The following is a 22,547-nucleotide window of genomic DNA, read 5'->3' as shown; positions in this document are numbered from 1 at the left end:
TCATAAAATAAAGTTTTATATATACTGTACAGTACTTAGCCAGTAATTACATGATCGGAGCCCTCCCTCCTCCCCTCGCATGGACATAGGGTCATAAACAAATTGAACCCTTTGCTAAGTTGATCCTCTCTTTCCCCTGAAAGTGGGTGGGGCACATCACCTAACCCAAAACAAACTAGCGCGACTCGCGAATTTCAAAATTTTACCTGCCGATAAGTGAAACTAATATCTATGTAATTACTGAGTAAGTATATATAGAACTTTATTTTATTATAAAAATGTCACATTTTTTTTGTTAGATCCCATTTATTCCCCCATAATGAGTGATCTAGAGCAAAAAAAAAAAATCTTTTGCCCGAAGAGATGTTATCACTACTCAGTGGAGAGAATGATGATGACTACAATAAAAGGAATAACAGTACCTTTTCCATAATCAGCACAAAAATTACACTCTCTCTCTCTCTCTCTCTCTCTCTCTCTCTCTCTCTCTCTCTCTCTCTCTCTCTCTCTCTCTCTCTCTCTCTCTCTCTCTCTCTCTGCTGTGGATGCCACAAACTTTTTGTTCAGGATAAGGGAAACCCTGTGGAGTTGTTTTTTTTTAGAAGTTTTTTGATGACAAAAGTCATGGAGCACGTTGTAGCACTAACAAACAGATTTTCCATCCAGTTTCTAGATGAATATATAGAAAGTTTGCCTTCAGTATCAAGTGCACTGAAATGGTATGACACAAATGAAAATGAAATGAAACATCTCATTAATCTTTTCACTCTGTGTCTCAGGGAATGGCATTTGAAAGATTTATTTTTTTCCCTTTTATGTTTCATACTTACAATCTTGAGGATTTAAAAATGCAAAATAAATTCTTTCATCTTTTCTTATTCTGCTTTATTTATTATCCTAATATCTTTATACAAAAATTAAAATCAGTGTAAAAAAAGAACACATAAAAAACCATAAAAATTAGCACAGACCAAATGACCCTCTGCAAGCTAGAAAATGTGACAATACAGGACTGGTGATATGTCTCATAAAGGATACTTAGCAGGTTAATATAAACTACAGGACAGTATGCCATACAGTATTGTAAAGTGAAATAACAGTGTACTGTGTGGGTGAAGCGCTTTCTCCCTCACTCAGACTCCCAGCATTCGTTTTGGCGCCTGATTTGAAAAAACAGTTCAATGCTCGATCCAGAGGCGAAAACCCTCAAATTGATATTTCCATTTTGCACTTATATATCTGGAAGTATGATGTACCACAGTCCGTTATCTCGGTGCACTATTGTACTACAAATTTAGCAGATAGATTCAAAAAAAGGTTGGGGGTATTGATATGGGTAACATCTCAAGGTTTGGTAAAGGCAGTGTTCTTATTCACGCCAAATCAAAGACCCAGTCATATATGTTGACATTGAAGAAGTTTGAGAAAGATGACATGATAAAAGAAATTAGACCACACATGAATTTCAGTTATGGAAGAGGAGTAGTATTTGATAGAGACCTTTGTGAATTGATGGAAAGTGAAATATCAGAAATTAGTCCAACCTCTGTATGGAAGGTAAGAAAAATTCCAAAGGCAAATATGGTAATTTTAACTTTTGAGGACTCCAGTGTACCATCTTATTTCAGTTTTGGAAATGAAAGGGACAAAGTTAAACCGTTTTTACCAAAACTTCTGTTTTCAATTTGGTCACCCATCCAGATTCTGCAAAAACAATAAAATTTGTAATAATTGCTCAGCCCCTGAACATGGTTCTTGTTTGAAACAACCAAAATGTATAAATTGCAAACTGGATCAAACTCCATCTAGTAAAAATTGCAAACAATATGTAAAGCTAATGCTGCACATATAAACATTAGTTATGCTAAAAAATTAATTGGTCAGACAAAGACCTATGCTATGGTTCTGAATTCCATAGCCCCTGTATAAACTCAAGTCAACTGTAGCACTGTTACCTGCTGTAAAAGTGAGAGCTCTTGAGACTAAGACCCAGTCATCTGGTCTAGGTGCTCAGCCTGCTAAGGTTGAAGCACCCCTCTTTAAGGAAGATGTGCTTACTCATAGACAGTAGAATCATCTCCAATTGATGAGAGCTCTCCTCTGTCTCTCCCATCTCTGATGCAACAAGAAACCCTTCCCAAAGAAATGGAACAAGAACAAATTAAAGGTCCATAGAGAGTAAGAACTCCTTCATCCTCTCTTCCACCTGCTCAAAGTAAGGAGATTTCCAAACCCCATAAAAAGTGTAACAAGAGTGAGGCCAACAATGTGGGTGCTTCTGCCTCAGTAACAGCCAAGGAATCAAGTTCCTTGGATAATAAGAAAATAGTAGTTGAATTCCACTCTGCTCTGTATAAAAAAGCTAATAAAAAACATAATAGAGCTAATCATAAGCCACATATCTCAAGACAATCCAAAGAAATTCCTATAAAGTCCCATAAGGAAAATAAGACAAAGAAATGTTATAGATTACAGTGGAGCTGCCTTTGGCAGATCTTAGCACTGAAAATTCAATCTGCTTACTTCATGAATATAATTAGGGGATGCAGTATACAATATGGGTCTAAACTTTGAGATCTCTAAGATGAGCCTCACTGATGGGAACTGTGCCCATGGAGGTGTTGCAATAATTATTGCTAATACATTGCAACATTTATTGTTCCCCTGAACACACAGCTTCAAGCACTTGCTATCCCTGCTACTTTTGACCGTGAAATCACAATCTGTTCTCTTTACCTTCCCCCAAGATGTAGGTTCACTCTTAGTGACATTCAAGGTTTATTTGATCAACTTCCTCCTTTTTTACTACTTGGTGATTTTAATTCTCACAATCCACTTACACTTTTTAATGATGGTACTATGACATATAATTTCTACATGACAGTGATCACTTTCCCATTAATCTGAAGTTTGTGAGAAATGTCCCCTCAAATTTTCCTGTTAAATGGAAGGAAAAGGAAGCAGAGTGGGTAAAATTTCAAGAAGATATTAACCTATCCCAGGGATTTGAGTCCTTCGAGTCCCATATAAAGACCTATGAGTACTTTGCCTCTGAAATATTGAATAGTGCTGAAAACTCAATACCTAAGACCAAAGGGATATCACGCAGACCTGCTGTTCCATGGTGGGATAAAACCTGTGGTAATTTGAGGAAAATACCAGGAAATGTTACAGGGGTTATAAATCCTGTCAATCTGCAACAGCAAAATCAATACCAACGAGCTATGGCAAAACTAGAGAAAGTATTTTTAAGTACGTAACTTACCCAGTACGGTAGTTACATTGCTATTGTTTCAAAACTGAATGGCAGCTAGAATTCAAAATTTGCACCAGCAAAAACAATGTGGCGGCTAGGAGATATCCCCTCTACCCACTGGTGGAGGAGTGAGGAACTACCTTAACACAAAACTTCAGTTGTTTCTGCCAGCTTGTGCTGTACACACTTGTTTGCAGCAGCTGCTAGAATTCAGGAGTATTCTGTTATTGGAATTTGGTGATATACTTAGTGTTTTGTCTTCAATATTTAGTTAGGAGAGGCAGTTACACCATTTCTAGTTTGTGTTATTTTAGCTACCCTCTTTTCTTTGCAGTATGTCAGACTTGAGCTCAGGTAAGATCAGGGCAAATAGAGTTTGCAGCAAAGAGTGCAAAAGTAGGTTAGCTAAAGAGATTTATGATGCACATACCGTTTGCGCAGCTTGTAGAGGTCAGGACTGTAACCCGGATTTGACACGTGATGAATGTAGAGATTGGGATGAAGGGAAGTGGAAGATTTATTCAAGTAGGATGAAAAAGTTAGATTCTGATAGGGAGTGGAAAGCTGCAGTTAGAGCTTCCTCTAAGGAAGTAGATGATCAGGATCATGAACTTCCCATTTCTCCCATTAACACCCCTCCTTGAACCCTTAAACGCCGAGCCTCTATTTACAAAAGTGTCTGCCGTATGCCGGTGCGGTTTGAGAGTTAGCGCCGAAGCGGAAAGAAAGTTTTTTTTTTTTAAATCACAGCACGCTTAGTTTTTAAGATTAAGAGTTCATTTTTGGCTCCTTTTTTTGTCATTGCCTGAAGTTTAGTATGCAACCATCAGAAATGAAAAAAAATATCATTATCATATATAAATATTGGAATATATGACAGTGTGGAAAAAAAATTTCATATATAATTGTATACAAATCGCGCTGTGAGCAAAATGGTTAAAGCTAATGAGTTTTTTTTTTTTTCATTGTATTGTACACTAAATTGCGATGATTTTGGTATATAACAAATTATAAAACGATCAAAGCAACACAGAGAAAATATTATCACAAAATGATGCATGAATTCGAAACGTGCGGAACGAAAAAAAAGTTTGTTTAAAAAATTCACCATAAATTGAAATATTGTGCTAGAGACTTCCTGTTTGTTGCAAAATGAAGGTAAATGATTGAATATTACTAGAATGTAAAAGTTCTAGCTTACAATTGCATTTTTCGACCATTTCGGTCAAGTCAAAGTTGACCAAAAGTTGAAATTTTGGCACGTATTGTGATTTATATGAAAATATATCAAAATTGATAAAGGCTACAACCATGAGTTATTTTTTGTTGTATTCTACATGAAATTGCACACATTTTCATGTATAAAACTTTATGTAACGCCTAATAGAAAATGGTGCAAAAATTATGACAAAGTGACTAAAGAATTTCTAAGATTTTCAGCAGAGTTAGAGCAGCCGTAAGGAAAAAGTTTTTTTCAAAAATTCACCATAAATCGAAATATTGTGCTAGAGACTTCCCGTTTGTTGCAAAATGAAGGTAAATGATTGAATGTTACTAGAATGTAAAAGTTTTAGCTTACAATGGCATTTTTCGACCATTTCGGTCAAGTCAAAGTTGACCGAAGGTTGAAATTTTGGCAGTTATCGTGATTTATATGAAAATATTTCAAAACTGATAAAAGCTACAACCATGAGTTATTTTTTGTTGTTTTTTACATGAAATTGTGCACATTTTCATGTATAAAATTTTATGTAACGCCTAATACAAAACGGTGCAAAAATTATGACAAAGTGACTAAAGAATTTCTGAGATTTTCAGCAGAGTTAGGGCACGCGGAGGTAAGAAAAAAGTTTTTTTCAAAAATTCACCATAAATCGAACTATTGTGCTAGAACTTCCCGTTTGTTGCAAAATGAAGGTAAATGATTGAATGTTACTAGAATGTAAAAGTTTTAGCTTACAATTTCATTTTTCGACCATTTCGGTCGAGTCAAAGTTGACCGAAGGTTGAAATTTTGGCACTTATCGTGATTTATATGAAAATATTTCAAAACTGATAGCAGCTACAACCATGGGTTATTTTTTGTTGTATTTTACATAAAATTGCGCACATTTTCATGTATAAAATTTTATGTAACGCCTAATACAAAATGGTGCAAAAATTACGACAAAGTGACTAAAGAATTTCTGAGATTTTCAGCAGAGTTAGGGCACGCGGAGGTAAGAAAAAAGTTTTTTTCAAAAATTCACCATAAATCGAACTATTGTGCTAGAACTTCCCGTTTGTTGCAAAATGAAGGTAAATGATTGAATGTTACTAGAATGTAAAAGTTTTAGCTTACAATTTCATTTTTCGACCATTTCGGTCGAGTCAAAGTTGACCGAAGGTTGAAATTTTGGCACTTATCGTGATTTATATGAAAATATTTCAAAATTGATAACAGCTACAACCATGAGTTATTTTTTGTTGTATTCTACATGAAATTGCGCTCATTTTCATATATAAAACTTTATGTAACGCCTAATACAAAATGGTGCAAAAATTATGACAAAGTGACTAAAGAATTTCTGAGATTTTCAGCAGAGTTAGCGCGCGCGGACGTAAGGAAAAAGTTTTTTTAAAAAATTCACCATAAATTGAAATATTGTGCCAGAGACTTCCCATTTGTTGCAAAATGAAGGTAAATGATTGAATGTTACTAGAATGTAAGAGTTTTAGCTTACAATTGCATTTTTCGACCATTTCAGTCGAGTCAAAGTCGACCGAAAGTTGAAATTTTGACACTTATCGTGATGTATATGAAAATATTTTAAACTTGATAAAAGCTGCAACCATGAGTTATTTTTTGTTGTATTCTACATGATACTGCGCACATTTTCATGTATAAAACGTTATGTAACGCCTGATAGAAAATGGTGCAAAAATTACGACAAAGTGACTAAAGAAATTCTGAGATTTTCAGCAGAGTTAGCACATGCAGAGGTAAGGAAAAAGTTTTTTCAAAAATTCACCATAAATCGAAATATTGTGCTAGAGACTTCCCGTTTGTTGCAAAATAAAGGTAAATGATTGAATGTTACTAGATTGTAAGAGTTTTAGCTTACAATTTCATTTTTCGACCATTTCGGTCGAGTCAAAGTTGACATAAGGTTGAAAATTTGGCACTTATTGTGATTTATATGAAAATATTTCAAAATTGATAAAGGCTACAACCATGAGTTATTTTTTGTTGTATTTTACATGAAATTGCACACATTTTCATGTATAAAACATTATGTAACGCCTAATAGAAAATGGTGCAAAAATTACGACAAAGTGACTAAAGAATTTCTGAGATTTTCAGCAGAGTTAGCGCGCGCGGACGTAAGGAAAAAGTTTTTTTCAAAAATTCACCATAAATCGAAATATTGTGCTAGAGACTTCTCGTTTGTTGCAAAATGAAGGTAAATGATTGGATATTATTAGAATGTAAGAGTTTTAGCTTACAATTGCATTTTTCGACCATTTCGGTCGAGTCAAATTTGACTGAAGGTTGAAATTTTGGCACTTATCGTGATTTATATGAAAATATGTCAAAATTGATAAAAGCTACAACCATGGGTTATTTTTTGTTGTATTCTACATGAAATTGCACACATTTTCATGTATAAAACTTTACATAAAGGCTAATAGAAAACGGTGCAAAAATTACGACAAAGTGACTAAAGAATTTGAGATTTTCAGTAGTTAGCTGATGCTTTCTTTTGGGATAAGAAAGAAATTCGCCCATGTGCAGCTGGGTCACGCTTGTAAACAAAACAACATCGTGATCCATGAACTCCCAGCATCCCTCAAGGCGTGTGATTTAAAATTTTTCGCAAACGAGGCCGATAAGTATTTTTCCGCGAACATTTAAAAAAACTTTTTGTAGTCGACGTATTTTACGTCCACTTGGCACCCGACAGACAACTTTTGTCAACGTAAAATACATCCAATCGGCGTTAAAGGGTTAAAATCTTGCAAAATCACAAAACAGCTTATCAATGTTCATAAACACATCATTTAACTCTCTCTCTCTCTCTCTCTCTCTCTCTCTCTCTGTATACATATCCTTTAATAAAAAAAAACAGTTACTATAAATAAAATGTTATTTCACATACTGGAAAAAAACAGCAAAATATCAATAAAATGGTACTTCACATACAGGATCCATTTATACTGTATTATATTGATATGTCATTGTAATATATATATATATAAAAAACTATCGTCCTGACATTTGTAATTGTTTTACTGTAGGTATGTGTTGCCATATTTTTTCTTAATTTACTGAACCGTACTTATGTACAAGTTTAGCTGACTCTGTTATTATCATACATATTATAACAGTACACCAGAGAATATTTTATAACTGTTGATGTTTCATCTGTAATCACCGTAAAAATATTTAAAATCCAAATTCCATACCTAAGCAACACAAGGTTATACTGTACTCTCCTCCCCAGCCTGTCAAGTCAAGTCTCATCCCCAGCTGCTGTGTTGAGACACACACACACACACACACACACACACACACACACACACACACTCTCTCTCTCTCTCTCTCTCTCTCTCTCTCTCTCTCTCAATGAAATATGAATTCCTGTATCATAAACTTTTATGTACAAAATTAAAAATAATTATTCCATTAATACATTTGTTTCTTTTAGCAGCTAAAAATTATTTTCTTAATTCTTTTGGTAGGAGTCTCAATCAGCCAATTCTCAGAAGAAAAACATTACAAATGTCAGGATGATTGATTTTTAATATACATATTATGATGATAACACATCAATATAGTACTGTACAGTACAAATGGATTCTGTAAGTGAAATAACATTTTATTGATATTTTGCTGTGTTTACATTACATACTGTAATATTATTTGAAAATTTGTAAATCATTGTAACATGCACATACACAATAGAATATTTTATCACTGTTGATTGCATTTATAATTTGGTATTTTTTCCAGTGCATATTTAAATATTTACCGTATATACTAGCATATCATGCGACTTTTGAAGACCTAATTTTGAAGCTAATTTTAAGGGAGGTCGCATTATACACGAGGTATAAAATTAGCTTATGTAATCACATATTAGCCCTTAAATGCCGACTGGACATATCGTACGTCAACTAAAATTCTCTGTTGGGTGCCGAGTGGACGTACCGTACGTCGACTACAAAAAATGTCAACCTTCGGTCAACTTTGACTCAATCGAAATGGTCGAAAAACGCAATTGTAAGCTAAAACTCTTACATTCTAGTAATATTCAATCATTTACCTTCATTTTGCAACATATTGGAAGTCTCTAGCACAATATTTCGATTTATGGTGAATTTTTGAAAAAACTTTTTCCTTACGTCCGCACGGTAAGTCGGCCGAAATTTCAGAAATTCTTTCGTCATTTTGTCGTAATTTTTGCACCGTTTTATATTAGCTGTTACATAAAGTTTTATATATGAAAATGTGCACAATTTCGTGTAAAATACAACAAAAAACAAGTCATGGTTGTAGCTTTTATCAGTTTGGAAATATTTTCATATAAATCACGATAAGTGCCAAAATTTCAACCTTCGGTCAACTTTGACTCGACCGAAATGGTTGAAAGACGCAAATGTAAGTAAAACTCTTACATTCTAGTAATATTCAATCATTTGCCTTCATTTTGCAACAAAATTGGAAGTCTCTAGTACAATATTTCGATTTATGGTGAATTTTTGAAAAAAAAAATTTTCCTTACATCCGCGCACGGTAACTCAGCCGAAAATCTCAGAAATTCTTTCGTCACTTTGTCGTAATGTTTGCACCGTTTTATATTAGTCGTTACATAAAGTTTTATATATGAAAATGTGCACAATTTCATGTAGGATACAACAAAAAATAACCCATGGTTGTAGCTTTTATCAGTTTGGAAATATTTTCATATTAATCATGGTGCCAAAATTTCAACCTTCGGTCAACTTTGACTCGACCGAAATGGTCGAAAAACGCAATTGTAAGCTAAAACTCTTACATTCTATTAATATTCAATCATTTACCTTCATTTTGCAACAAATTGGAAGTTTCTAGTACAATATTTCGATTTATGGTGAATTTTTGAAAAAACTTTTTCCTTACGTCCGCGTGGTAACTCTGCTGAAAATCTCAGAAATTCTTTCACCACTTTGTTGTAATGTTTGCACCGTTTTTCTAATAGCTGTTACATAAAGTTTTATATATGAAAATGTGTGCAATTTCATGTAGAATACAACAAAAAATAACTCATGGTTGTAGCTTTTATCAGTTTTGAAATATTTTCATATAAATCACAGTAAATAGAAAAAATTCGACCTTCGGTCAACTTTAACTCTACCGAAATGGTCGAAAACTGCAATTGTAAGCTAAAACACTTACAGACTAGTAATATTCAATCAATTACCTTCATTTTGCAACAAACGGGAAGTCTCTAGCACAATATTTTTATTTATGGTGAATTTTTGAAAAAAACTTTTTTTATGTCCGCGCATTACGAATTCATGCATCATTTTGTGATATTTTCTGTGTGTTGCTTTGATCATTTTACAATTTGTTATATACTGAAATCATCGCAATTTAGTGTACAATACAAAGAAAAAAAACTCATTAGCTTTAACCGTTTTGCTCACAGCACGATTTGTATACAATTATATATGAAATTTTTTTTTGCACTGTCATATAATTCAATATTTATATATGATAATGATATTTTTTTTTATTTCTGATGGTTGCATACTAAACTTCAGGCAATGACAAAAAAAGGAGCCAAAAATGAACTCTTAATCGCCGGTATACAGCAGACACTTTTGTAAATAGAGGCTCGGCGTTTAAGGGTTAGTATCGTATTATAAAATACAAACATGGATCTTTTAAAAAGTTATGCTTTACTTCACTGTATCCAATAATATTGTACTTATTCTCATATTACTATTATATATATAAAATGGAAACATAGTGATCAATGTTTTGGTTTGGAAATTAGCTGAGGGTGATTACGAGGTAAGTTTATTTCACTGTATGTAACTCAACTCAGAGAGATTTTTTGCCCCTATTTAGCGTAAATGAATCTCCAGATACATACTCTATTTATATGGGACAAGGTTTTTTTCGTTATACAGTGTTTTTAAGTCAAAATATGAATTGAATAGGTCTCGTTGCTAAGTTTAGTTATTTTTTCGTTAATAGATGGCGTTAGGGGCATGTTTTTTGTGTAAAAAAATCAACAGATTCCGTTCGCTATTTTCTCATGATTTCATCATAATACGAGCTGTACATACTTATTCTTGAACAGCGTGAAAACAACAGTAAAATGTGTTCTTTCATGCTGAGTAGTTTTGATTAAAATAGTTTTCTCTCCAATTTTATTTACGGTCAAGCATACCAAAGTGTACAGAAGTTTCATCCATGTTGCTGATACATGATAATTTGTAGTCATTAGCAGCTTGAACATTGTTTTCTCAGCTTCAGCTACAACTTGCAGCATAAATTTAGCAGTGTATTTCCTTGCCGATCTCTTCTCCATAAGGAATAAGGGTATAATGTAAAAATATGTCAGTCTTATTCTACTTAACATCATTTGTAACATGATTAGGTAATTTTTCACTATCGTACGATGATTGAAATCCAAGCAAAAAGCTATTGTTATCCGATCCAGTTGTTCTTAGCAAAACAGCTGTGTATTGTTCGGTTTTTTATGGCTGTACGCGTTTACGCAGTGAGTATAACGTTACTAACAATACTTTTATCTTTCTCTTTTACTTTTTTTTTCTTTCTAGAAGATGGGATAGATAAAGAGATGGTGAAACAGAGGTCAGTCTATTGTAATTTGTTATCTCAAAAAAGGAACTCGCATGATACATGAGGTACATAAAATAATTTTTTAAGGGTGAAAATTTTGGGGTCACACGATAAACAAGATCGCGCATTACACGAGTATATATGGTAAGTACTGTAAAGTATTAAATCTACTTTTGAAGTCCCAATGTTCCCCATCTGAAAAAGAAAACGTGACGGCTTCAATACTATATGAGATAAAATGGCTGTGTTCGCATGTAGGGGGGGACTTGAGTTTTCCACACATAGCTGTAAGACAAATATTTTTAAGGGTAATGTTGTTAGATGACTTGGAAATTATATTATAGGGTATTTTTGGATGATAGTTTAAGGTATATTTGGTGATTGAACTATTAAAATAGAGGGCGTTCCAACATTGCGGATTTTTGCTTAATGCTGGTGGTTGTGCTTCCTAACCCCCATGATTACCGGGTACCCACTGTATTCACTTATTCTTGCTACGTAGCCTTATTGACTCATTTTATCCTGTATGTATAAGTTTTGGAGCCTTTCTTCATATATATCATTTTACTTAATTTTTTTTTTTTTTTTTTTGCCTTTTTGTATACAGGCAGCCCTCGGTTATCGGCGGGGGTTCCATTCTGGGGGTGTGATGATAACCGAAAATCGGCAATTTTCAGCAATTTTCGGGCTTATCGGTGCCGAAAAGTGCCGATTTTCGGTTATCACCGCCTCTGTTAGTTACGTACAGGCAGTCCGCGGTTATCGGTGGAGTTCCGTTCCCGATGGCATGATGACAACCGAAAATCGCCGCTAACCGAAAACCGGCAATAATAGCACTGATCCCCGGTTAGTGGCGCCGATAACCGGTGACTAGGGCTGCCGATAAGGGGCGATCAGTGCCGATAACCGGTTATCAGCGACATAAATCTGGTTATCGTCGTCACTGGACAAGTGCCGTAAAACCGGATTGCCAGTAACCGAGGCTGCCGATAACCAGGGACTGCCTGTATTGGCGCCAATACCTAATTATCGGCGCCGATAAGCAGAAATCGGCGATTTTCAGCGCCGAAAATTGCGGATTTTTGTCGCTAGACAAACCCCATAAAACGGAATTGTCATTAACCGAGCCCGCCATTAACCGGGGACTGCATTTCCCCTTGGTGTTTGTTTTGTGTATTCTGTTTTCTTATTCTATCACGTAACTGTGGAGAGTTGGAGGGATATCCAGCTCTCTCCTGCCAACTGTCATATTTATATGCATCTTCTCGACCTCATTTTTAAGAACTTCCCTCTTCAACATTCTTTTTCTCCTTGTTTTGAAATGCTTTTTCATAAATAATGTTTTTTTTATTTTCACTATGCGGTTTCTTGGAATGTTGTAATGTATTAGTCTTTCAGATGTGTAGATTGAGAGGCTTTAGACAAGGTTTGCCTAAAACTAGCAAGTTCCCCCTCTCCCTCAACATGGAGGTTGATGTTGCAAGATCCTTGACAATACATTTGGTTCCAACTTGCTCTCCAGGACCAGTGGAAGTTCCTGTCTACGGTTCCTGTCTTGTTTCCTACCCCACCTTGGGGGCTGGGGGTGTGAGTCGAGCATGCCTCCTCTCCCTTCCCCCCCCTCTTCATTCCTGTGATGATGAGGAAACCCCTGAACAGTCTTCGTCATCGTATGTTGTTACAGCTGTTAGATCCTTTGGAGTTTCTAAGAACTTTGCTGTTTCTTGGAATAGGCAAGATTTCATCCCTTTTGTCTTGGAAGTTCCTCCACGGTTGGATATTTTCCTCCTTCTGATACAGTTTCGGAAGTGAGCCCTATGTGTCGTAGCTCCAAGAACTACTGTACTTCACTCCTTACACTTTCTTGCATGGGAACAGTTCCTGGGTGCCTTTCATCATTGGATTTGTAGCAGAAGTCGTACCTTCTCTTTTGTTGTTTGCATCTCCTGTCAGTACAGCCCTCTCCCAGGTTATCTTCGTCAGCCAGGAAAGGGTGCACAGCTGTGCACGGCTTGACACATCTGTGCAACATGACGCGCATATCTTGCTTCGAAGGAATGACATATTGTACCTCCTTTTGGGAGTGAGTTGTGTGTCGTAGCCGCAGGAGCAACTTCACGTGTGCCTTTTCCCCAGCAGTTCTTTCGGGAATAGTGCCTGGTTGCCATGCCCAACAATGTCGCTGCAGTTTCCAAACGTCCATTGAAGTAAGTTCTCCACAGAGAAATATATGTACATGCAGCGTGACACAAACATATACGTACGTGGAATGACACGTCTGCGTCTGCTTGGAAGGAATACATGTGCTTTCAGCATGTCACGTCTGTGTCAGCTTTGAAGGAATTTTACGTATGTGCAGCGTGACACATTTGCGTCTGCTTGGAAGGAATATACGTACAACGTGACACATGTGTCTGCTTGAAAGGATTAATACATACGTGCATCATGACACGTCTATGTCTGCTATATGTCTGTGCAACACGAACGTCCATGTCTGCTTGGAAGGAATACAGTAATACGTACATGCAATTTTACCAATTTGGTTGTTTTTGTGGATATCATTTTCTTATTTTGTTCTCCCCTGTCTATGGACGTAGACTTGGCGTCTCTCCTACTTAGACAGTCGCTCTCTAAGGAAAGAGAATGCAGCTGCGTGATTTACGTGTTCATAGACCAGGGATAGATAGGCAAATTAAGCTGTCATTATATAGTGGACCCTTGCCTATTCGCAGTTCCGGATTCTTGGTTTCACTTGTTTGCGGATTTCTCTGTGGAACATTATACAATACAGTAAACCCCCGTATTTGTGGGGATGCATTACACACACACACACACACACACACACACACACACACACACACACACACACACACACACACACACACACACACACACACCGTAAATAGGTAAAACCAGCAAATGCTTAGAACCCTTCTAAAAACACTTAGAACTGCCTATTTTGATAGTTCAAACACACACAGAAACTAAAAATGCTCATACAGGTATTATCCTACTTACGGTGGGGTTAGGTTCCAAAAAAAACCATTGTTTGTCGGAAAAAATGTAAGAAATACCAAAACATATCTCTAACATAGCCTAGCCTACACTAGGTTATTTGGTACCATGTATACATATATGGTAGCCTAGCCTACACTATAAAATATACTCTTTACATACACGGTATATTAATTATTAATATCAGCTAATTCAGGAGGTTCATGCAAAGTGACTTATGATAATTCAGTACAAAGAGAAATTGAATAACAAACAAGAATTAGCTTAGCCTATACTATGGTATATTGTATACATACACTGTAGCGTGGCTTACATTATACTGTACTCTACATTCACATATCGTATTATACAAGCGTCAACATAACGAATATGCATCTTTTCCATGGATCTTTTAAAATGTTATGCCTTAATTCACTATCTCCAGTAATGTTGTATATATTCTTATATTACTTTTGTATTATAAATTGCAATCACTGTTTCGGTTTGGAAGTGTTTATATGGTGTTTATTTCGGCGCATGTAACTTAGTTCAGAGCGCTTTTCTTGCTTCTAGTTAGCCTAAATGAATTACTAGAGTCTAGGTACTTTATTTAACCTAAATGAATTACTAGAGTCTAGATACTTTATTTATTAGGGGCAAGGTTATTTTTCGTTATACGAAGTGCTTTTAAGTCGAAATATAACTAAAATACGTCTCGTTGTGAAATTAATTTATCTATTATTTTCATTAATAGATGGCGATGGTCGTTTTGGGGGGCTTTTTGTGGAAAAAAAAAAATTCAAGATTCCGTTCACTATTTTCACTTGATTTCATCATAATACAAGCTTCACGTATCTATCGTTTATCGGCGTAAAAATGGCAGTAATGTGTTCTTTGATTAAAATACTTTCTCACCCATTTTAATTACGATCGAGTTTCATCCATGTTTCTGATGCACGATAATTTACAGTATAGTCATTAGCAGCTTGAACATTGTTTTCTCAGCTTCAGCTACAACTTGCAGCTTAAGTTTAGCAGTATATTTCCTTGACAATCTTTTATCCATAGTGAACAAGGGTATAATGTACAAATATTTCAGTCCTATTCTACTTAACGTCATTTGTGCCATAACCTACGGTAATTGTTTATTGCTGTACGATGGTTGAAATACCAGGTAAATGGCTGTTGTTATCCGATTCAGTTATAAGCAAAACAACAGTTTCTTGGTTGGCTGTTTATGGCTGTATGCATTTACGCAAGAGTATATTGTTACTAACAATACTTTTATCATTCTCTGTTACTTTTTTAACTAGAAGATGGGATAAAGAGATTGAAGAAAAGTTGTCTATTATAATTTGGTCTCTCTCACTGCCTGATTACTCTGCTGCCTGCGCCAGCTTGAAATTTAAAAATATTTTATAAATAATATGGTCGTATCGGTATTAATTGCCCATTGCAAAATCGAATTATCGTAAGGTGAATTATCGTAACTCGAGCATTACCCGAGTATTTTAATAGCTTTATCACAAAAAGTGCATTTAGTCAAGAAAATGAGATGAAAATACAGTATTTAGTGAATATTTCTCAGTGAAAAATACCGCGAATGGGCGAATTTTCCACAAATAATAGGTAGATACGTTCCAAAGAGAAATCCGTGAGTATGTGAGTCCATGAATCATGAGACTGCGAATACAGGGGTTTACTGTGTAGACATTATTCACAGAAAATTACCCTATTCGCAGTACCATATTTTTCATAGAGAAATATTCACAAATTACCATATTTTCATATAATTTTCATGACTAAATGCACTTTTTTTTATAAAATTATTAAAATATTCAGGTATAAGCTTTTTTAGAGGGGCTTTTAAGTATTTGCGGATTTTAGCTGTTTGCAGGGGTTAGTGGTATGCATCCTTGTGAATACCAGGGGTCGACTATACATTGTTGATCGTCTCGGTCTATTCATTGTATAATATGACGCGTCCATGGCTTATTGATGAAGCTGCAGTATGCTGATCGTCTCTTAACAAATGTTTCTTTCTCCAAGAGTCAAGAAGAGCAGCCTAGCAAGTTGCTTCTTATTTCCTGTAAGTTTCCACATCGGTAATGTTACCGATGTAGTTTCAACTACTATGGGATCATTCTTCCTGGAACAGAGTCGCTTTTCTGGAATGGTCTTCCCCATCCTTTCACGTTCATTCGCATGATTGGGGAGGGGGGTTGGGGTTGGAAGTTATCTCAGGATGGCGTGTCCAGGAACGGACCATTGACCACGCTCATGTGAGGGTTTGGGAAGAGAACGGGATGACCTAGGCCATACCACGTTGAAGCACTGATTCTCGTCTGATCACTGCTTCATTCAGTTCTGTCAGGTGAAGAGCATTGATAGCACTTTTGTGGACATCTGGAAGGGTGACAACTCATGTTCAAGTGCATCACCAGCATGTTTTTGCAATGCCTTTCACTCATGTAGGTGTTTTAGCATGTGGCCGTTACCATACCAGCTACATTCAAGCCAATGGGATTGTTCTACCAACTTTTATGACCATAACGTAAGTTGGCAGGGTCATATTCATCGTTAACAATCAGCCTCCGTTTTCAGCAAGTGTCCACTTCCCGTCAAACAAACTGCCAATGCATTCGAACAAATGTATCATTCTTCCAAACGTTTAAGACATACATTACAACTTTGTTGGTTGTTTTCATCGATATCCAGCGTCTGTTCCAATAATGTCTACAACTGAATGAATGAGTTCATTTTATCAGACTCCTACAGCCGTTATTGGGTGAATTGACGGTCTTTCACTTATTTATATCTTCAACCACAGACTTTGACATTTTGCACATAGGAAGAAATCTCTGTTTCATTGTTCCCATTCGAACCTTGACCCTTGATTGTTCATACACTAATATTAACCTTGGACTTCCTGAGCCAAGGTAGTTACAGTTCGTCAGGATGGGTTTCTTCGAATTCCTGTTAGTTTTCAACTACAGGTTGGTTTAGTTTACAGTGAAGTTCTGTAGAACCATGCTGCCCTACTCTTCCAAAAGAGGAGTCAATTAATACTGATCGTGCAAGGTTTTTTCCCTATGCGATTGGAATTACTTTCTAGCTCCATAGATCTATGGATCAGGCCTGCTCCTCGGTACAACAGCCTCAGTCTCCTCTTCTGCAAGTACTCTTCTTAGCACAAGGATGAAGTCAAATTCTTGACGATGGAAGGAGATGGCATCGTGACTGAAGGTAGCCCCGGTCACGGCTCACTGGCGCCTCATCCACGCTCATGCCTTGGCAGCATACGCGCTACCAGGACTGCTTCCCTCATATCGGGAACTTTTCACTGTTGTTGATTTTAACTGTTTCTCTCATAAGAAATAGCCAGATCCATGTCCAAATGGCCAAGACCTCTCTTCTTGTAGCGAGTCCTAAACAACATCCTCTCCTGTCAAGCTCTCATTCTCCAGTTCAGTCTGTTCAGTCTTAGGCCTTCCTCTCCCTTCTCTCAACCTCCTGGGAATACACAGGGAGATGAAAGTGTGAAACTTCTATTTTGCAATCAAAAGGATAAAGGTTCTAGATAGCTTTCCTCCTCGTGCACGGCCTTTGGTGGTGTAATGGGTAGATTCAATAATGTGGAAGAAATCTATCAAAAAAGAGATACTATTACTTTTCCAAGACGTGACTGCTTCCTGTGTTTGCGAGAAGGTTTCAGTGCCTGTCAGTTCCTGCTGTCAACACTTCGTGGCAAATTGGCGACAATGAAGAAACTTTTTTATTTTGTGGAGACACCATGTGGTCTCTCGTGCCACGCTTTGTAAGATGGCACAGTATAGGGTCCACATTGCATCAGAAAATTTATTCTAGAAACTTCTATGGCGTGACCGGAAAAGGGGGTTTTTTAGAACCAATAAGTATGCACAAAATGAAAAAACTCCTTAAACGGGAATGACGATTGTCTGTTGTCATTAGCTCCACCCTTACAGTGGTATATAAGCTTCCAGAAGAGACTGCCCAAGACAGATGGAGACAGAGGGCTGTTAATAGAATCAGAGGTTGAACAAAACAAGGTTCTGGCGTGAGTCTCCCCTTCAGATGACAAACACCTATCTCCATAAAATCTTGTCCTGCCTGAGATGAAGAGAAGCAACCAGCCCTTTCTGCTTGTGATGAGAAGTCTCTAAGCCCTCCATGTCTGAGATGAGGTGAAGCAGCGAGCCCTACATACCAGAGACGAAGAGAAGCAGCCAGCCCTTCCTGCTTATAATAAGAAGGTTCTAAGCCCTCCATGTCTGAGACGAGGAGAAGCAGCGAGCCCTGTGTACCAGTGATGAAGAGAAGTAGTCAGCCCTTCTTGCCTGTGTGGAAGAGAAGCTGCCAAGCCCTTCCTGCCTCTAGCGAGGAGGAGTTACCAGCCCTTCCTGCCCTCATTTGCACAATCTCCGGATTCTTGGAGAAACAACATTTGCTGCCTCATCCTGAAGACACCTCTTTTTGGATGTCTTATACAGTAACTCTTGGTCATCATGCCAGCAGCATCTCGGCTGAATTTCCAGCCACGAAGGATAACTCGCCAACTCACCATTTAAGTATTAAAATTGCTCTACCTTCCAACATGTTCCCCTATCTATAACTGCTTGATTTATTTTGCTGTGTCACATTGAATGAAAGCTTAGGGGAAGGAACATTTAGTTTTCTTTGTAAATAAGGTTGTGAATAAATGTGTTGTAGTGTTGTGAGAGTTTCTTTAATGTTCATTTTCCGTATTTCAGTTGCTGGTGTTAAATCCTTATTGTTTAGAGTTTGAAAGAACCTGCAACTATTTTTGGAGTCATGACAGGTGGGAATGACTTTGTCCTTCAGTTCCTAGTATATTAGCAGATCTTAAGTAGTAGGTATCCATAAGTAGGATATCAACTTAGCATTCAAAGCATTCAAGTTCATGCCACTCTTAAGGTTAAAACGATTAAATATATGGTGGAAATTGTGAGTTTGGTCTATAGTTTTCTCCAGCCATCTCTTTCTTTCACAGAGAAAGTGACAAATTTTGAAACAACAAAATTCTTTCCTTCCAGACCTGTATCAACATACTAAGCTCAGGATAGGAATGAACATACTCAGTGCCTGCAGCCATCAGAGAGTCCTTCTTCGTGCCTTTCTCGGAATTGAGCAATGAGTATTTTCAAATACTTTCCATCAAGCCTTTCGTAGGCTCCTCCACTTGTCACCGGGCGGACTTCGCACTCCTTTAAGCAAACTTCTACATGTTTTCTCGGTTGTGAGAATTCGATGAGAATATGATCCCCCTCCAAGATTTTCACGTCATCTCTCCATTCCTCAACTAGGCACCTTCGTTCAGGGTACATCTCTTGGTGATTCTTTATGATCCCTTGGTACTGGCGACCTTTCAAACAAAGAGTTCCTTAGGCAGGACCGACTTCTCAGATATGGTCTCAACCTGAGAGTTGCATTGGACTTGGCAAGTCTGTTCTCTCAACCAAGAAAGTTTAAGTAAATAAAAATCTAACAACCAAGAAAGTTTAAGTAAATAAAAATCTAACAAATACAGCTGTAAGGTTGTCCTTGTTTTGATAAGGTCAGCCACTTCTGTAGTTCCGAGCCACCCTTGGTCACTTGTCACCATTGGAAGGTTGGCCGTTCATGTAAGGATTTTTCCCCTTCATTACTTTCGAGGCAGATTTAAGAGTCCTGGACTTCAAGGGACTTCTCGTTCCCTCTTCCATCTTTCAGGCGAAGAGAGACAGGACTTAGCCTAAAGGTTTAGACGGCAAGAATTATTGGTAAGGAATAGTTACGCTCCCCTGTGAAGAGTGGAAGATGTAAGCAGTAGCTGCTGCTGCTGCAGTTACCAGTTGATCCACAACCCGAGTGAGAGAGACTGTTATGTGGATCTTTAGACATTTTCAGGAGTCTCAGAGTTCCAATAGGCACTCCTTTGATAACAACAGAACCAAGGTAGCCATGGTTACACTCTCCTCCTCCAGAGATTTTTAATTTTTTGAAACATTGACCGGGGCGTCAGTCTCCTACACTTCCTTTCTTGAAACTTAATACAGTTTTTTTTAGACTTTCAAGAGTCTCAAGATCCAAAGATAGACACTCCCTGGAGTGATAGTAATGACACTATGGTAGTGCCATAGTCAACAAAGGGCCTAGTGTCTTTCATCTCTTGCAGTGCAGGTACATGAGCAGACAGTAGCACATTCAGTAAAGTGGCAACCAGACACATCCCAAGCAAGTGGATGTAATTACAAACAATTCAATCGCACCCTTGAACAAAGCAAGACGTCTTCAGTATCCATTTACATCTGGAGGCCTATGCCTTTCACTGTTCCATGTTTCGAAGGTGATCAGTGGGATTGATCATTCCACTTCTGTGGTCTTGTGGTTGCAATGACAGCGTGATATCTATGTTGCCTTCTTAAAGACTAGACCCTTAGCTTGTTGCCAACGATTCATTTGTTAGCTTCAAGTTAACCAAGAAACGGTGTCCAAATTGTCATTTCTCTGACTGGTGAGATGATCAAACGAGTGTACCCTGCAACTTCCTGGTTGACATCAGTACATTTCGGGCCAGATATTTCAAGGCCAGGGGCATCGGTCAGTCCATTGCATTCAGGAAGAACCTGTCAGTCGAATACTAGGATGGAATGTAATCATGCAGATCACATTCATCTCCGTTTACCTTGTGACGTTGCCCATAGGTCCTTGGACACCTTTTCTTTGGGTCCTCTGTGAATGCTCAACAAATCATGTAGCTCACCGAGCTCTTAGGGGGACAGGTTGCATCTTGCCTAAGGTGTGCGGCTGCAAGGGGAGGTGTGTGTGTGGGACTGGCCTCCTCCCTTTCTCTTGTCTTCCTTCCTCTTCCAGTGGGCAGAGGAACAGTGGATGAGCTGTCACGTGCTGGACAGGCGTGCATGCAGGTGATCTAGATGACTTGAGTATCCTATCTATAATCTAGCTCCATTTGGTTTAGCAGATGCAAATCCTTCCTTCTCTCTAGCAAGGGGAGAGAGGGACTGGCTATGAACAAACCAGTTGGTTATTCTTAGCTTTACAGTCTCTGACACTAGGGCTTCATCCAAACCGTTTTCAAATCAAGATAGTACATTCAGTTAATTCGAAATGCCCAGAAGTCTGGCAATTGAACATCTCTCTTGTTCAATAGATCAGAGGTACGGTCTCCCTCCTCTGCTCTTTCACGTCCAGGGAGAGAGTACCCAGGTGAGCCAACTACCAGTCAGTTCAGAGATTTACTCAGAATCCTCCCTCCAAAAAGTAAGTCTCCCATATGTAAAGACCGAGGGTTTGTATTTGTGTAGGAACAAATGACAAATTTTTAATTAATTTGTATTTTTCCTAACATACAAATCTGAGGTTGTTACATAAATGTCCCATCTCTTACCACCCCTCATTCTGTTACCTGGGCCAAAAGGTAAACTGCATAGAATTGAATGTGCACTGACTTGATGGGCAGTGCTTCCTGCCCCCCCCCCCCCAAACATCAGTAGCTCTTACCATAACTACCTTGCAAAAGTTTAATGGCCAGTTTTCCAGCTTGCTGAAAGTTAATCCCATATGTAAAGACCTCAGGTTTGTATGTTAGGAAAAATACAAATTACTTAAAAAATTTGTCATCTTAATTCTTTCATATACAAACCCCTTACTCTACCAAAATTACCCATTTCCTGCCCTTCCCTGTTGTAGCTGGTTCATGTTATGCATTAAAGATGATGAAAATCCTGGATGCCTACTCAGAGAGGTGGAAACTGGAATTCTTCTTCTTTTGGGGATTTTCCTGATATTACACTAGTATTGATCTTGGTTAAGATAAATTAATAGATATGTGTTAAAAAAATTTATTTTTTAAAATATGTTTTTTTTCAACAGCTCTTGCTCAAACACTGGAGAACACTGCATTCATGGGAGAAGTGCTGTTACATCTACCAGACATTACGCATAGTATTTTGAAGAACAACAAACCTTGGCAACTGCTCTTCACTTGGGGAATATTTTTTGCCTCACAGTCAAAGTTCTTAGACAAGAATACTAGTCATTTCATTTACCTGGTAAGTAGTAAAAGTGTGTGGTTTTTGCAATGGTAACTTTAATTATTGTATATGAAGCAGATACACTTTTATGGAATGAAAGAATTTTGTGATATTCATCATACAGTTGAATAGAAGTAACATAGAAATTAAAGTTTGAAGAATTCAGAGAAATATCATGCTGCTTTTACTTCAACTGATGATAACACTTGATAAGAATCCTCATCCCATCCCTTGTCAAGTTCATGTGCAGTCAATTCTTGCCCCTGAAAATTTTTTAACTACTGTAATTATGTGAGGTGAAATGTCTTCAAATTAATATTGGTCATTAATGGCTTTACCTTTAATATTTAATTGTATTATTCATTTGGGAGATTGAAACCTGAAA

At 37.2% G+C, this 22,547-nt stretch overlaps 1 protein-coding gene across 1 annotated transcript in view; it reads left to right on the top strand.

The window, feature by feature from the left end:
* LOC136831303 (coiled-coil domain-containing protein 134-like) overlaps window positions 1-22,547 on the top strand; it is a 118,688-nt gene that overhangs the window by 59,247 nt on the left and 36,894 nt on the right. The window contains exon 4 of the mRNA XM_067091445.1: window positions 22,002-22,180. Coding sequence (XP_066947546.1) covers window positions 22,002-22,180 — 179 coding nt within the window. The remainder of the gene's footprint in view (window positions 1-22,001; window positions 22,181-22,547) is intronic.

The sequence above is a fragment of the Macrobrachium rosenbergii genome, chromosome 48, assembly GCF_040412425.1.
Source record: "Macrobrachium rosenbergii isolate ZJJX-2024 chromosome 48, ASM4041242v1, whole genome shotgun sequence".
NCBI lineage: Eukaryota > Metazoa > Arthropoda > Malacostraca > Decapoda > Palaemonidae > Macrobrachium > Macrobrachium rosenbergii.
The sequence above is the reverse complement of the archived record's forward strand: the minus strand, read 5'-3'. Positions and strand labels throughout refer to the sequence as shown.